The sequence below is a fragment of the Chlamydotis macqueenii genome, chromosome Z (genome assembly GCF_036417535.1).
Source record: "Chlamydotis macqueenii isolate bChlMac1 chromosome Z, bChlMac1.mat, whole genome shotgun sequence".
Classification (NCBI taxonomy): Eukaryota; Metazoa; Chordata; class Aves; order Otidiformes; family Otididae; genus Chlamydotis; species Chlamydotis macqueenii.
Window position 1 is genome coordinate 43,910,705 of NC_141593.1, and position 17,453 is coordinate 43,928,157.

Sequence of the window (17,453 nt, forward strand, 5' to 3'; positions counted from 1 at the left end):
AAGTTACATTAGTTGCCTGCTTTATGTTCCATTGGGAGGATGCCAGATGCTCTCAAACTCACTTTTCTTGTCTATACTCTCCTCTTTCTAAATTATAGTTTTAGAATAACATAACCGACACCCTTCAGATGAAGGGCAACTTCCAATTTTTAATTTTTTATAGGTTTCTAAATTATTGCCTTGGCCTTATCTCTGTTCACAATTTAAATAATGATTTTTTTTTTAGATTCTAAGAATACTTATTTTATCTTTACAGATAACTGACAGCTTTGCATTTCTGAGACTGCATATAGTCGAGACTTGCAGTCCTTCACTGTCACATTTGTTCATCATGCCTTAAACTGAATTTTACAGGCTTGGAGTTTTCCAGCCCTGTTTCCATCTTTACCTTTTGCCATGTGTTCACAGATACATCCTTTAATTGCTCTCCAAAATTCTGCTAGACTTGGACTTGTATGCCCTCAAGTTTCTCACTAAGTCTGCTCAAGAACACGGATGACCTCTACAAGGTGGCTAAATTCCCACTCCCCAGTCGTCTTCCAGGGCTTTAATAACAATGGAAAAAAGTATTTATTTCCATTCTGGTTTCTGCCTTCCTCCCCATGTTTGAGACTGACTATGCTTCAGTCTGAATTTTAATATTCTGTCTCTAACCACACACCTTTATTTAACAATCAAAGTTTAAAGAGACAAAACAGAAATGGAATCTAATACTACAAAAAAAACCTAACACATACTATAAACAAACATCTTAGCATTACTAAAAGCAAACAAATTAGAAGACTGATATTGAACACTTACTTCATAATGCTCATATTCATTTACATCAAATGTATTGAAATCCAGGAAACCATACTGCAAAGCCTAAAATTCAGAATACAGCTTTTAACAAAGAAAACATCTTTTTGATTGAGGACAGTTTATCACTCTTTTTCATCACATCCACTAAAAGCCCCTTAATACCCATTCTACTCTTTCAGAGAGATTTCTTCATATATTTGGAAAAAAATACAGATCAACTCAGATCAGATCAACCTATTTGCAAATTTTAATACAAGTGAAGTTAGACACACAAATCCACTCTCTTCTGTTTTCATCAAATCACTACAAAATTCCAGTTTACAGAAGCTATTCACTCTTTTTATTGCTGCTAGGAGTACAAAATAAAAAAGAGGAAAATAACTGGCAAAAATTATCTATTGAAATTATGAGTACATTCTAAAGGCTGCATTCAAGGACTGCAAATATTTTTGTGTGTGAATGCTATTCACTCTCATTACAATACCAACATCTTCAGTGATTTTGAGTTGTTTGCAGTCACACAGTCCTAAGCAGACACTAGTGTGGTCCCTGATGTCCTGTAATTATCAACAACCATTATATTTAATACTGTATAACAAATGTAAACATTTGGGTAACTGGCAGTTTACCCACTTGTTAAGTCAGGAAGCCCAAACACAGATAATCCCATATCTCTAGATATTTAAAATACCACATTCTGATCATCTCTTTCACTGCATAAACTTCCGTAGTTTTCCCTGCTGTTCAGGAGTACTACGAAGAGCAATTCACCACACTTGGCAATGCCAATGCCAAAACATCCAAAAAAGCTGAAAATCACAAATCTGCAAGAAGCTGGCTTAATCAGTAAAGACATCAGTATTTGGCAGAGATACTCATAATACAAAAGACAGTAGTCGGGTGGAGAGCCGCAGAATTCCCCATTTCACTACTCATTCAGACTAAAAAGAATGCATATAAATTCCCCTCTGCTCCAATGCCATGTTACTTCACCACTGTGTTGCTATAAAACACTAATTATGATAATTTGTAGTTTAAAAAAAAAAACAAACCTGCCTCCTGTTCTGGCTTTGTTAGTGAGGGGGGCCTAAGGTGGTAGCTTCTGTAGGAAACTGCTAGAAGTTGCTCCCCTTTGTGCGGTGGACTCGGCTGGGCCTAGGGCGGACCCGCTGCTGTCCTTATCTCAAACCTTCAGCCGTTTTTCTTATATCATCTCCTCCTATTCTCTCGGAGGGTGGGGGGAGTGAGAGAGAGACTGCGTAGTCTGGTCCCGATCGGGGCTGAACTACGACACCTCCTAACATTTATTCTATGCTTAATTACTAAAGCAAAACCTGAAGTCATTACCACAGGCTGCAAATGCCTAAAAAGTATCACTAACCAATTACAACGCACTTTCAAATGCTATATTCAGCCTAAAATGTACCACCAGGGGGCATATAATAAACGTTTCACACAACTCTTAGGGATTACAGCTGTGAATGACTGTCCTGAAAGATTACATCAATAAAACTAAAAATTCCCCCTTTAACAACTCACTAGTTGATTACATAAGGTGTCAGTTGACCTCTATGGATGCTGTATCTAGAAGTTTTGTTACAATGCATAATACAAAATAAGCTAGGCAACAATCAGAAAATCTGCTACTACACAGCTCTAGCTTCCTAAGACTTCTTTTCCTGCTGTGCAATATTTAGTGTACCTTTTGCAAGAAGAAAAATATTGTTTTACTGACCTTGTTTATTGCATGAAAACAGTCCAGCAATGTCAGATGAAAACTGCAAGTACCAAAGGAAGCATCCCTATAACATAAGATGACCAAGACCAGTGAACTTCTCCCATTTAAATCCAAGTGAAAGCAATTGAAGATACTTCTCTAAAATACCTTTAAAAATTGCTTGAAGATAATAACCATTACAGTGAAATAATTATGGCAAATAATTACTTCATTTCCCTCACCTTGCATTTTACAATAATAACAAAGCATAAAGTAAGTTACGTTACCAGATGATCCAAGAGTAAGATTACTCCAGTTATAGTCTTGGTAAAGCTGACGTGTTCAATTTCTGACATGAATATTGAAACTGGCATACTTCAGTGCTCATGTCAACAAAGAACAGATAACACAAACTCCATGTGGCAAAAGCGAATGCCTAAATTAGTACCATATTCTAACATACACTCTTAAAACATTTTCTTCTGAAGTACTGTTTCAAGAAAGTAAAATTGTAGTACACAGCAATTTTTTTCTTCCAATTCCATTTAAAAGAAAAAAGATGCTGCACACATGCATTCTACATATACATTGACAGTATCTTTTTAATAAAACTATCCAGATAGACTTTCCTGCAGATATATGAAATGACTTTTCTTTATGTTTAAACACATAGAGAAACTGTTTTTTATTAAAATGTCTTCTTCCAACTAAAATTTTTAACATTCTGTTAATCCCAGAATGGTATGTTTCTAGTATATTACCATTATTAGATGCCATAAGCACTGTAGAATAAACGTTCTACAGAAATACTACAGTTGAGTCAAAAAATAAATTTAAACTGAATCAAATCAAAGAATATTACGTTTTGGCAGAACATATTCTTTTGAGACCATGCAGCCTTCATCATCAGAGAATCCTTAATGTTTCAGAAAAGTAAAAAATGTATCATGTTTAAATTTCAACGTTTCAAATTTCAATAGGAAGAACTTCTGAAGAACCTGGATGCCTGTCTCTACAATTTGTTTGCATCCTTTTCCTCCCTAATGAATCAGTGTAGAAGGTCAGGGAAAAAAATCAGCAGAAGAAGGAAGTAGCAGAACCTCAGGTAAAAGAGAAGACAAGTAGAGGTGACATTGCAGTGGGTGTCTGTTAGGCTACCTGACCAGGAAGAACAAGTGGATCAGGCCCCCTACAGACAGATAAGAGCAGGATCACATTCACAAGCCCTGGCCATCATGGGGCACTTCAACCACTCCAGTATCTGTTGGAGGGACAACACAGCAGGGCATATGCAATCCAGGACGTTCCTGAAATGAACTGGAGACAAATTCCTCCTCCAGGTGATACAGAAGTCAATGAGGAACAGCTCTGCTGGACCTCGTACTCATCAACAAGGAGGTGCTCACTGGGGATGTGAAAGCCAAAGGCAGCCTTAGCTACAGTGACTATAAGATGGTGGAGTTCAGAATCCTGAAGGCAAGGAAGAGGGTGAAAAGCAAGCTAGCAACCTTGGACTTCAGGAGACCAGACTTTGGCCTCTTCAAAGATCTGCTTAAAACAGTCTCATGGGATAAGGCCCTGGGAGGAAGAGGGGCCCAAGAAAACTGGTTAATATTCAAAGATCACTCCCTTCAAGCTTAAAAGCAGTACAACCCAATGAATACGAAACAGGCAAAAATGTCAGGAGGCCTGGATGGATGAACAAGGAACTACTGGCCAAACTCAAACACAAAAAGGAAGCCTACAGAGGGTGCAACCAAGGACAGGTAACCTGGGAGGAATATTGAGACACTGTCTAAGCACTCATGACGCGTGGATGAAGTTAGGAAAGTTAAAGCCCAGACGAAATTGAATCTGGCCAGGGATGTCAAAGAGAACATGAAGGGCTTCTATAAGTACATAGGTGACAAAAGGAAGACTAAGGAAGTGCGCTCATTGCTCAGTGAGACAGGGGACCAGGCTACACACGAGATGGAAAAGGCTGATGTACTGAATACCTTCTTTGCCTCAGTCTTTATTAGCAAGACCAGCTGTCAGAAATCCCAAGTCCCAGAAAGCAGGGGGAAAGGCTGAAGTAAGGAAGATGTTCTCTTGATGGAAGAGGATCATGTCAGGGACCACTTCAGCAAACTGCACATACCTAGGTCCATGGGCCCTGATGACATGTGCCCACGAGTGCTGTGACAGCTGGTTGATGTCATCGCAACGTCACTCTCAATAATCTCTGATTCAACACGGCAACTGGGAGAAATGCCTGAAGACTGGGGGAAAGCAAATGCCACCCTCAACTTCAAGAAAGGCAAGACGGAATGCCCAGGGAACTACAGGTCAGTCAGCATCATCTCAATCCCCAAAGAGGTAATGGAGTAGCTAATCCTGGAAAACACTTCCAGGCATATTAAGGACAAGAAAATCAAAAGGAGTAGTCCGCATGGATTCACGAAGGCAAAGTCATGCTTGACTAATCTGATAAACTTCTAAAATGAAACGACTGTCCTGGCAGATGAGGGGAGAGCAGTGGATATTGTCTACTTGAACCTCAGTAAGGCCTCTCACATTGTCTTCATAAGATCCTCGCAGACAAGCTAGTCATGTGTGGGCTAGCTGAGCAGACAGGTGGACTGAAAACTGACTGAACGGCCAGGCCCGAAATATGGTGGTCAGGGGCACAAACTCTTGTTGGAGGCCAGGAACTATCTGTGTGCTCCAGGGGTCAATACTGCATCTGATCCTGTTCAGCGTCTTCATTAATGATGTGGATGAAGGGGTAGAGTGTTCCCTCAGCAAATTTGCTGACAACACAAAGCTGGGAGGAGTGGCTGCTACACCAGAAGGTTGTGCAGGTCGTCCCTCCCTACACCAGAGGGACCTTGACAGGCTGGAGAAATGGCTTGACAGGAACCTCATGAAGTGCAACAAGGAGAAGTGTAAAGTTCTGCACCTGGGAGGTACAACCCCAGGCACTATAAAGGCCAGGGGCTGCCCAGCTGGAAAACAGCTTTGCAGAAAAGGACCTGAGGGCCATGGTGGACACCAAGCTGAACATAAGTCAGCAATGTGCCCTGTGATAAAGAAGGCTAATGGTATCATGGACTGCATTAGATAACGTATTGCCAGCAGCACTTTGTCTCAGCACTAGTGAGACAATACCTGGAGTACTGTGCCCAGTTCTGGGCTCCTCAGTACAAAAGAGGTATGGATATACTAGAGAGAGTCCCTGAAAGGGCCGCAAAGATGATTAAGGGACTGGAGCATCTCAAACAGAAGAAAAGGCTGAGAGAGCTGGGACTGCTCAGCCTGGAGAAAAGAAGGCTCAAGGGGTACCTTATCAAGTTATATATCAGTGACAGGACCAGAGATAATGGGCACAAACTGAAACACAGAAGGCTCCCTCTGAACATCAGAAACCATTTTTTTTCACCCTGAGTGTGACTAACCACTAGAATAGGTTGCCCTGAGAGGTTGTGGAGTCTCAATTCTTAGAGACATTCAAAAGTCATCTGGATGTAATCCTGGGCAACTGGCTCTACGTGGCTCTGCTTGAGCAGGGATGCTGGACCAGAGGACCTCCAGAGGTCCCTTCCAACCCCACTGTGATTCTGTAATTCTACAAGTGAAAAAATATTTTTTTTTGCATCCTGCTAACAAAAGTTTTCATGTTGATAATGCCTCTAAGTAGCAACTACCTGATTGACTTTTTATTATTCTACGGGCCAGTACTGTTTTTTGCAGAGATTAAGAAAATCTTAAAGGAACAGAGCCCAGACCAACACTTCAGTTGATCATTAATGTAATCTGTATTCCTCTGTTTGCACCAGGTTTAGTTGCACTAGTAAACTCAAGAAAATGGTAAAGTTTGCAGACACTCCAATAGACTATATTCTTTATCCCAGAGGCTGGACATGTCTTCAGAAGTCAGCTCTCAGTAAGTCTCTGCATTTATTTCAGTAGTGCTGTTGAAGTGATGGTCTGGCAATTTGGGCAGGGTATATGACCTGAGTAAAAAGCTGCTATCTCCATCACCCACATACACCTTTATGATATTTAGAAACAAACCTTACAGCCTTCATAAGGAGAACTATTTTTCTTATGGGAATATAAAAATGGAATTTAAAAGTGAGAAATGGGATGATGGAAGTAAGCAAATAAGGAGAGGTGCTACTACACCATTATACTGTGGTGATGGCACGGGGGAAGTAATAGAAACTCAAATCATCCTAAGTCCATCCCTTGGTAAGAAAGATAGAAAAAACAAACAAGCAAGGACTGAATTTATCACTCTCTAACAATAGAGGTGGACAGTAAACTTGGCTTCTAAAAAGTTTTTTGGCCATTCTTTTCTGTGTTCTTTTCTGTGGCAGCCAATGGAACGTTAGTTCAGTCCAACTTTTAGAAACTCTTTTTTGGAAGAAATTAAGAAGTTGTTCCTCTGCACAACATATTGACTTTATTTGCTACATTGAACAGCACAGCATATACCACAAAGAGAATTCTGTGGTCTGAAACAGCTAGGATTACATTCCCTCAGGGTCAAGCAACCATGAACCAATCAATGGTTTTATACATTTCCTCACTGGTAAATGGTAATACTGTATAAGTTACACTAAAACGTATGTGGTTAGCTAGCCTTCTTTATGCACAAAACAGTATTTGTGGGTTGCTGCATACGTTCGACAAGTGGGAAAAATGAGTGCTATAAGTATTGCAAAATATTTGTGATGAATGATAGATATTTTGGTATGTTTAACTATCAAGTATTGGCACAAAACCAGGCTGCCAAGTGAGAAGCAATGTAGTACAAAAGTACCATGGCTCCTTCACCTTCTGACACTACACTTCAGTACCAGCTGCTAATAGCCCTATTCAGCAGTCTGCACTTAAAGTTCAGGCAGCGAATGTTGTCAGCTGTTAAAACTTCAGAAAAAAAACTTCTGCAAGTTAGTACTGCTAAATGCTACAGTTTTCTTCAAAATATCAAGGTACAGAAAGTTGTAACAATTTGTTACTTACCTGAAAGGAAGATACGAAACGCTTCCAGTCAATAGAAGCCTGTACACATCTTCTGGGGATTCTCTCAGGTATATTATCTATTTTTGCGGAAAAAGATAGAAAAGAAAATAAAAATACTATTGTAAGATTTATATTAATAACTTCAAGTCACTTATTTACTACAGAAGGCATAATTATCACAGACCTCAAAAGTTCTGGGAAAGAGTGGCATCAAGAACTAATGTATACATGTATGCAACAATAACACTAACATAAACCATATAAAATACTGGTTAACCTAAAGGAATATATATTTTTAACCAAAATTATGGATTTGTGAAGGAGTTGTTCAGCTATAGGCAACAGTGAAAAAGCTTCTGCCCCTCTGGATTCTTCCAGGTTTCTACTATGACTCTGCTGGACTAGTTTGTAGATTTTTTTTTTTTTTTTAATTAAGCTTTTAAGTTGTAAATCAAAACACAAGAACCCACAGAGATATCAGCAAAGCTCTGAATCCTCTGGTCTACGAAACAGTGTGTACACTCAGCAGATAAGATTACAACAGTAATTCGTGTATGTTTTGATTTTCCTACAGAAGTACATTTGCATTACTCCTGCTACTGCATTACTCTACTACTTTCCTCCTCTGCAGTGGTAAGGCAGTATTCAATAACTAAATCCAGATGCCATAAAGGCAAAAAAAAAAAAGAAATCTGTAGCGTCAGAGGCAAAATCTTAAGGACAGAATGAAGTAACATACTTGAAATACTACATATCAAACTTTCTACTGACAAAAATAGAAAAGAATTCACAAAAGACCCACTCACGAAAAATACCATATGGTCTTTCTTATCATGACATGCTTGATCCCTCTTCATAGAAACATAGAATGGTTAGGGTTCGAAGGGACCTTCAAAGGTCATCTAGTCCAACCCCCCTGCAAGGAGCAGGGACATCCCTGACTAGATCAGGTTGCTCAGAGCCTCATCCAGCCTGGCCTTGAACGTTTCCAGGGATGGGGCATCCACCACCTCTCTCAGCAACCTGTTCCAGTGTTCTACCACCCTCAGTGTAAAAAATTTTTTCCTAATATCTAATCTGAATCTACCTCTCTCTGTTTTAAAACCACTACCCCTCGTCCTATCACAACAGGCCCTACTGAAGAGGGTGTCCCCGTCTTTCTTGTAGGCCCCCTTTAGATACTGGAAGACCGCTATCAGGTCTCCCTAGAGCCACCTCTTCTCCAGGCTGAACAGCACCAACTCTCTCAGCCTGTCCTCATAGGAAAGGTGCTCCAGCCCTCTGATCAGCTTCGTGGCCCTCCTCTGGACCTTCTCCAACTGGTCCATGTCCTTCTTATGTTGGGGGCTCCAGAACTGGACACAGTACTCCAGGTGGGGTCTCACCAGGGCAGAGTACAGGAGCAGAATCACCTCCCTTGACCTCCTGACCATCCTCCTCTTGATGCAGCCTAGGATGCGGTTGGCCTTCTGGGCTGCAAGGGTGCATACCCAACTCATGTTGAGCTTCTCGTCCACCAGCACTCCCAAGTCCTTCTCCTCAGGGCTGGTCTCAATCCATTCTCCTGGGATTGCTACGACCCAGGTGCATGACCTTGCACTTGGCCTGGTTGAACTTCATGAGGTTGGCATGGGCCCACTTCTCCAGCCTGTCAAGGTCCCTCTGGATGGCATCCCTCCCCTACAGCTTAGTGTCGTTGGTAAATTTGCTGGGGGTGCACTCTATCCCACTGTCCATGTTGCCGACAAAGATGCTGAACAGGGCCGAGCCCCTGGACTGGGCCGGGCTGGACCCCTGAGGAACACCACCCGTCACCAGTCTCCACTTGGACATTGAACCGTTGACCACCACTCTCTGAGTGCGTCCATCCAGCCACTTTAAAAAGTCATTTTAAAGCTCATGGATAGCTTTATCCTTTAAGGTGACTAAGGTGTCCTTAAAGAACACTGTAATATTTCTCTTTCACGCAAATAATATCTTCCAGTACTATCAAGCACCATCCCCAGTATGTCCAGGCAGTAACAACTGTTAATAACAAGCTGTCATTAACAGGTCACTATTCAGTCATTTCAAGTTAATACTTTTTCTTTAAAACTGTATTAACTAAGCTTTAACACACTACAGAAAGTTATATTTTTCACGAATGTTCAGCAGAGTTATTTACATCTCTTATATTAATGAGCTTTTTCCTTAGAGGCTTTTTGAAAGTAAGAATCCTAATGAGTATTAATTAAACACCTCCCAAAAATCTGAATGTGGCATTTTTGCTTTCTGTTGCTTTTGACATTTTTTTCTTCTAAAAATTGGCATTGCCTTTCAAATTTCTTTGATGCTGCTGCAAAGCCAGCTTTAACAAATGTCTTAACATACTTTCAACATCCTCTCTCTACACATACACACACACATACACACACACATTCTTCTGAGGTGAGAATGGAAAGTGGAAAAGATGTTGGTATAAAAAAAAAAAAAAGAAACCAAACTCAGCTTGAAACATATCCTAAACAGACAGTAAAGCATAAGTGGCAACACATGACCACTTTCATTTTTCCTCTGATTCAATTACTGTGGTGGTATTTTCTGAGCATTTTTCCTGTGCAATTAACAAAAACGAATGAAAAAAACCATGTTGTATTTAAGTAGTTTAGTTAAGTAATGAAAACTGCATGTTTTGTGTGTGTGTGCTTTCACTGGGGAGATGTAAGTGACTTTTGCATTTATATTTGCCAGCATGCACCTGGAATAGAAAAGTGACTTTAAAAGCCTCCAAGATATCACTGAATAGCTGCTCCCCATATGCTAGAATTCACTTCCTGTTCTGCAGCCATATTCATTGTCTGAATTGCATATAAAGTTACATTCCAAGAAATTTCAAGTTCTGTGCTTTGATATTGTCATACTTAGCATCTTGCAGCACACATCCTGCTAGCAACCATATAAATCCAGCACTGCTTGCTTACCAGAAAAAAAGCCCTGCTGCAGAAAAACTTAAGAAACCAGAGATTTGAAATGGCACTAGAAAAAAGAAGGTAATTAAACAGCAGAAACACAGCTGGTAGCCAGAAATTAGTCACCTGGACAAAAACTGGGATTCAGTGCTGTAAGGCTAGGCAATATACAGGGAGTACTACTTGTACAACAGGCAAATAGCAACACAGCTGATACCAGCTAATCCTGTCAGTGCATGTAGCTCAGAAGGGCCAAGGATTTCTCCTGCATCTCAGCTGAGCTTTTATCAGTTTCTTAAAGAAAACAGCTTCAACACAGAAGCATTTGTTTGCAAGTGTAACAGCTGCAAGAGGCAAGTTTTTTTTCCGTATCGTTAAGTGTTGTATTAAAATAAGTCTAAATAACGTTACAGTATACTGAAACTCATTAGCTCTTAAGCACAGATCCCACTTCTGAAATTACATTACCAGTGAAGTTGCTTGGAACAGCATTTTAACAATCAGCTACGTGTGTATGAACTTCCCTTAACATAGTTATATGAACACTTGCTACATACAAGGACACTTTAAAAAGCCAACCTGATTTTGACACAAAAATCCAATGTCTACCATCGTTTAGTATGTACAAAAAGCACACTGCAAGAAGATGGCATTTTTCAATGTGGACAAGCAAAAATATGCAGCACTTCCTGTACAGTGCAATATACAAGCAATATACAGTATATTCACTGAAGAAGGAAGCTCTTTGAGTTGAATTTCTCAGAATTGTCTGAAATTAGAAGACATCCTACTACACTTCAGCTGTGATACTAGTACACACACAAGATACAATATGTGAACAGCTGCAGAGAAAGTAAAACAGTCAGATGGTGTTCTCAGAGAAAAGTGGCTTACAAAAAAAAATTAGGTTAATATGAGGTTATCTGGACAGGTGCAATGGTCTCGAGTGCTTCAAAAGGGATGAATGCCATTCAGTCTCTAAACAGAATGGGAAAGACCATAAACAGATACTTACTTCACAAGGAAAGTATCCTGGCAGTAACACAACACAAGAGGCTGTGACAGTAAAAGTAGAGACAGGGTCAGTTTCTGTCACAGCTTAAAAGGATAAGAGAGCACCAAGCTGGAAATCCTGGATGCAAACAAGGCTGGATAGAACATGGGTGAGCCTGGGTTCAGCTTCTGGGTGAACCAAATTCCAGATACGGAAAAAGGTTAAGACTGAATGAGTGAGGAAAGGAGCAGCAAAACCCAGGGAAGCAACTGATGTCAAGGAAGCAGAGGCCACATATGCATTAGGAAGAAGTGTGTACCAGCAGAAATGCATCTGTAGACTTAGAGCCAGCACCGAAGATCTGACATCTGCGCTATACATTTCCAGCAGCTTTTAACCTTAACAGCTAGTCCTAGTCTGGTCCTGTGGACTGAACACCCATTACCTGTGGGGATTGCTCCTAGATTGCTCCATGACATGAACCAAAGTGCAGTGAGCAGAATTTAAGAAAAGATTCACTTTAAAAACATACTCCTGATACAAACGGAAACTGTAATATGCTTTTTAATATAAATATAAACGGAATATAATACTGTTTCTGACCAGGAGGAAGCCACTAAAGCCTTAAAGATGAACAGTTTCACTGGAATTATGCGAGTGAACAAAGGACTAAAGAAAGCCAGTAACTGAGAGAAAGTAAAAGTGATCAGAGACACCTCTAGTAGATAGAAGTGTCTAAAGAGAGAAGGACTTTCTAAGGCAGTAAGCAGAACCGAAGTTTACAGAAAGAAGAGAATAAAAATGCTGATCTGACGAATAGCAAAATTAAGATATAATTTGTAAATTCATTCATCAAAATATACAACAGCTGAAACCAGTTGGTCCAGATGCTGATTATGTTTCTGCTGTACTTTCTAAGATGATAGAAACTTTCACAAATAAAGCTGTTTTCCTAAGTTTAAAAAGTTTAAGTTTAAAAGACAAGCAGATGTGGCAGTTCAGGAGATGGTTTAGTGGTGGACTTGGCAGTGTCAGGTTTACGGTTGAACTCTATGACCTTAAAGGTCTTTTCAAACCTAAATGATTCTACAATTCTAAGTTAATGCCAATAAAGCAACCAACAAGAAACACTATTAAAAAGATGAAAAATACTAAAATAAATGTCAAGCAATGATATTAACTGTTATTTAGCAGAAGTGGGCATTTTCAGGGATAGTTTTTGTCCATTCTTGTATAGAGAGAAAAATTCGTCAGAATTTTATACTGATTTCCCAAGGGGCTCCTTCCCTGCAGGTCAAGCAAATACATGTATTAAAAAACCACCAGCTTTTAAAAAAACTTAGAAAATTCAGCAGACTTGTAATAAATCATCCACAACTACAGTTGTATTGGTTTTAGAATATTCCTACAATCATATACAAGTGCAGATGCGTGTACATACACACCTACATACATGCACACACACACAAATACACACGGAAAAACTTACAAACCTTTACAAATCTTCTACTCAAGTACCTTCCAGGACAATCATTAGTATCAGGAACTGACATACTTCAAGCCAAAATAACATACCGTTTTATCACACTGTGTAGTCACTTGTGTACTAACAATTTAGAAATTTGCTTTCTTTATGCATACAAAAAAATTCCTACTGAACTTCAAAACACAGCCAGAAATCTGCGACAAGTAGCTGAACCATCAACACTGCTCTAATCATCCTTTTCATTTAGGACATCTGTTTCTAATTAAGGGACTGCAGGCAACTCAGCGAACGGTCAAGAACCAACCAAGCGTTGAGTAGTGGGAAAGGTGCACTCAAGCACTGTTCCTGCCAACATTGCTGTGTAGTCAAACAGCTGCTATCGTGTTCACTGAATGAAACAGAAGAGCTTGCAGGACCAGGGAACCCAGTCTTTATTTACGAGCCTTTAAAATCAACCATAGAATGAGAGCTTTTTTAGCAAGACATGCTACTGTCTGATTCATATTAGTGTTTTCAAACCAGCCCTATTTTTTAAACAAATAAATAAAAAATTTCCTAAATTAGTGTTACAACCACGAAAATGGTAGTCACAATAAGATGAAAAGTATTCCTAGTAGAAAAGGAAAAGGGGGTCTGGTTGAAAAAGACATCTTAATCTTCAACATATGGGATTGACAAGTGAAATAGTAATGCTGCATGCAAGACAAAACATGTTTGATAATAATAATCTATGACACAACTTGCTGCTTTTTCAGGAAAATTAAATAGAGGATTTAAATGTGCTGTTCTGTTAGAAACTGTATCAAGTCCGTAAACAGCACTTGAAATTCATGTCTATGATGTGCTTACTGCAATCAAGTTGATCCACCTGCTCACACTTAACTGCAAAATCTACTTAAGGTTGTTACCTAAATCACACATTTTACCAACCATATTGGCTTAAAAGCAAGAAAATAATGAAATTATTCATTTTAAACTGCTTACAAGTAAATTTCACGTGATACAACTACGTTCCAAAAATGTCACACACTCAAAATACCCAGAGCTGTTGTAAACTGCAAGTAACAACTACTCACCCATTCTGAACAAATACAAACAGCTACTGTGTGTGACTAGACTCAAACATAAGCTCACATACATGCATAATTTTACTGCAACTAAAAAATTATTAAATATTTTATTTCATTAAAACCTTCACTGGATATACTAGTCAGTTAACACATTAGGTATTTTAGCAATATTCCTTAGAAGAAGAGATTAAAGACAGCAAAATCAACATAGAAATACATTAGAATAAAAAGCTTCCTGTATGGATTTGTGGTGTACTGAAGAAACGCACATGTGGCCAGCAGTCCCTTCATTAGCAGAAACACAGTCATTAAGCGGATAAAAGTGGCAGAGAGGGAATAACTGCCTGTCTCTGGCAGCTCTCTTTGTTCATCATAAACAACAGCAAGAAACCTCCAAATACCATTTAAACAGTGGAGGTGGGGGGTTTAGAAAACCCTCTTAGCTGGGAACTGACTGGACTGGGAACATCAGTACTTCACAACACCCAAGAAAGCAAGCTAGAACCATAGTGAGGGACTCCCAAAGAGCAACCCTTCTTCTCCTACGGAGACAAACAGTCTGGCAAGAATATAACGAATAACCCAGTACTAATAGTGGGAACAGCTGCCGTCATGAAGGCTACTCACGATTTCACAAATACAATTCAGAGAAGGCAGCTTTTTAGAGGACATGAACACAGAGAAAGCCAAAAAAACTCGAAGCAACTTTACCTTAAATAAAAGGCTAGTACTTTGTCCATCTCATCTCTGCTACTTGCTTGTCAAGCATAAGCACCTCTCCCAAAAACGCAACTAAGGGTAAACATGGTTTACCCATCTGTAATTTGAGCGCTGCCACAGTTACCCATTTACCACCACTCGGCCAGGACCACTGAACAAACAGGTTTACCTGTTTTCCCACAGCTTAGCCAGAGATCATTCTGCAAATGCCACAGTAAGAACAGAGCAGTTCAACGTCACACAGACGGGTGCTAATCGCTTCTGCAACCTCCAGCTTGTACCTAGCATTAGGCCCACAGCTAGGAAGGACACTAACAAATTGAAAAGGTAAAAACACCAGTACTACGGATCAGAATGGACGAAGGAAACGCTGCTTACCCTGAAGAAAGAAGATGAGAAAATAGACAAAGTACAGAGATGAGTCCTGGAGAAGATGACCTGAATTACAGCAGTTCATGGGGCGGTACCCTCGGAGGGTCACCCTCCAAGTACATTATTAGTGCCAGGCCTGAGAAAAAAAACACTGTTACTAAGTTAATGCAGCCAAGGGGAGAGGGGGGAGCTTGGGAACTGGGTGGACAGGGCAGAAAGGGTACATTTTCTTTCTTAATATAGAAAGAGCAATGATGGAAGAAGCAGACTTTCCTCACCCACAGCCAAGTCCTGGTGAAAATCAAGAGAAGCCACTGTAGAGATCAACTCAGAAGATCACTGCTGCTTTGGTAGAGTGGTAAGGCCTGAACAGTGCAGATAGCTTCCAAGGAAAAGCAATTTTTCTTTAAAAGGTGAAGAATAAAGGGTTTTTTCCCCCCACCCCCTTCTTTCCCCTCACCCCCTCCACCCACATAAAGAGTAAACATTCAACCCCAACACACTAAATTCTGGCTACACTTTGTGTGGCTGAACATGCCAAATTTATGCTAATCTACACAGAAGAAAATTATTCCCATTATGCAGTATATAATTTGTAAAAATGAAACAAAATACAGAATTAAAATAGATGGAAGATGAACAATAAAGGGATTAAGATCTAAATTGTTAAGATTTACTCTAAAAGTTATTATTTAATTCTATAACTACATATATAACAATATATTTGAAAACTTTGTTCTTCACGTTTAAGGCCATGTTATACTGAAGAGCCCTGTAGCTTGAGTTGGGCTGTGCTGTCACATCAAAATACACCTGGAAGGAAGCAGCAGATGTGGGAGTGGGGAGAAAGATATGTAGCCTGGAGAGTTCAGAAACTATCTCCACTGAAGAGGAAAGAAAGACAAGTTAGATGACGTGGGGAGGGAAACATTAAAACACACCAACTGTGAAGAAAAGACTAAGAGTAGACTTTACTTGTAAACCAGAACTCATAAGAGCTGCCCTTACACTTCACCACAGCTAAAGAAGACTTTCATAATTGCCTTAGTAGTCAAAATGAGCATAACCCCACATGACATATATACACACAAATATACACTTAAACAAAAGATGTTGAATGATAAATCATGCTAATACATCCCAATTCCTTTAAGCAGAATTTAAATAATATTCTGTTTAAGAATACAAATTTAAGGTCAATAAGCAGTTAAAATGACAGGCTTGGAAGTTGCTACCACAAAAATATTGAATGTTTATGAGAACATACAAGTTCCAGAGGAGAACTAGTTATACATAGTTCACTATAGTTTAATGGAGTTACGTGTTAAAATGTGGCTTTGTTTTAAAAAAAAGGAGAACAAAATCAGAAAGCACACACACTTACTGCATCTGTGCTATTCCTGAAAACCTCACAGCCCGTTACTCTGAATGGGTAACTTAAAGCACCTGCATCTGCAGAGGACTTTGCACTCAAAACTATGCTGAAGTCATCAAAGGCCTTGTAACACATGCAGACAAGTGATTAGTTTAATGACTAACTCTTCAAGACTAAAGACTACTTTCCCTTTCTGATTCCTTGCTCTTCTCACCTGAACTCCTCCAACCTGACGCACTGCCAAGTAGTTCCTCAACCTAACGTAAACTCTTGAAATGGGAACCCACCATGAAGCTAAAAAAACAAAATCAAACAAGAAAATCCATTCAAACAAAAAAACCCCCACAAAATGCAGTGGCAGCCTAGCACTTACACTGTAAGGGATCAGAAATGTAATAATGATACTCAGTTCAAGCAGCAAAGAATGTTACCAACAGGACACACTCTGATTAACTAAAATTATAGACAAGTTTCTTAAAGTTTTGACCAATAGCTGGATGGATCCTTCTTCATCAAAAAGCAAAGCACTCTGAATTGAAGAAGCAGATGGATGCTTAAGCCTACATATGTTTAAAATAAAGAAGGCCTCACTGTATTTTCTTTCAATCAGCAGATATGCTTATAGACATACATTTATCATGCATTCTGAACAGACCCTACACCATTGTTCACCCCACAGAGAACAATCCAATTCTCCCTCCAGAAAGCAGAAATGTGAGGTTTGTTTGTCTGAACACTTCAGCAGTCAGTGCTGTAATTAAGCCTGCCGCTTCCTGAAAGACGACCAAAGGGCACCAGGGAAAAAAAGTGAGCCTCAGGGGCACAGCCTTTCTTCTGTGATCTTCCTTCACTGGAATCCCTCCCACATCAATCTGGGAACAAACTGTACTCTACTTCATAGAAAAAGCAGTACCAAAGCCAAAGTCTGTTGCAAAGGAAAGAAGATTAGCATCTAGCTAG

At 39.6% G+C, this 17,453-nt stretch overlaps 1 protein-coding gene across 4 annotated transcripts in view; it reads right to left on the reverse strand.

The window, feature by feature from the left end:
• Window positions 1–17,453, reverse strand: part of CDC14B (cell division cycle 14B) — a 51,663-nt gene that overhangs the window by 20,811 nt on the left and 13,399 nt on the right. For all 4 annotated transcript variants that reach the window (XM_086770747.1, XM_086770746.1, XM_086770743.1 and 1 more), the window contains exons 5-7: window positions 7,529–7,605; window positions 2,537–2,603; window positions 802–864 (exon numbers count right to left, since the gene is read on the reverse strand). In XM_086770747.1, the coding sequence (XP_086626873.1) occupies window positions 802–864; window positions 2,537–2,603; window positions 7,529–7,605 (207 nt within the window). The remainder of the gene's footprint in view (window positions 1–801; window positions 865–2,536; window positions 2,604–7,528; window positions 7,606–17,453) is intronic.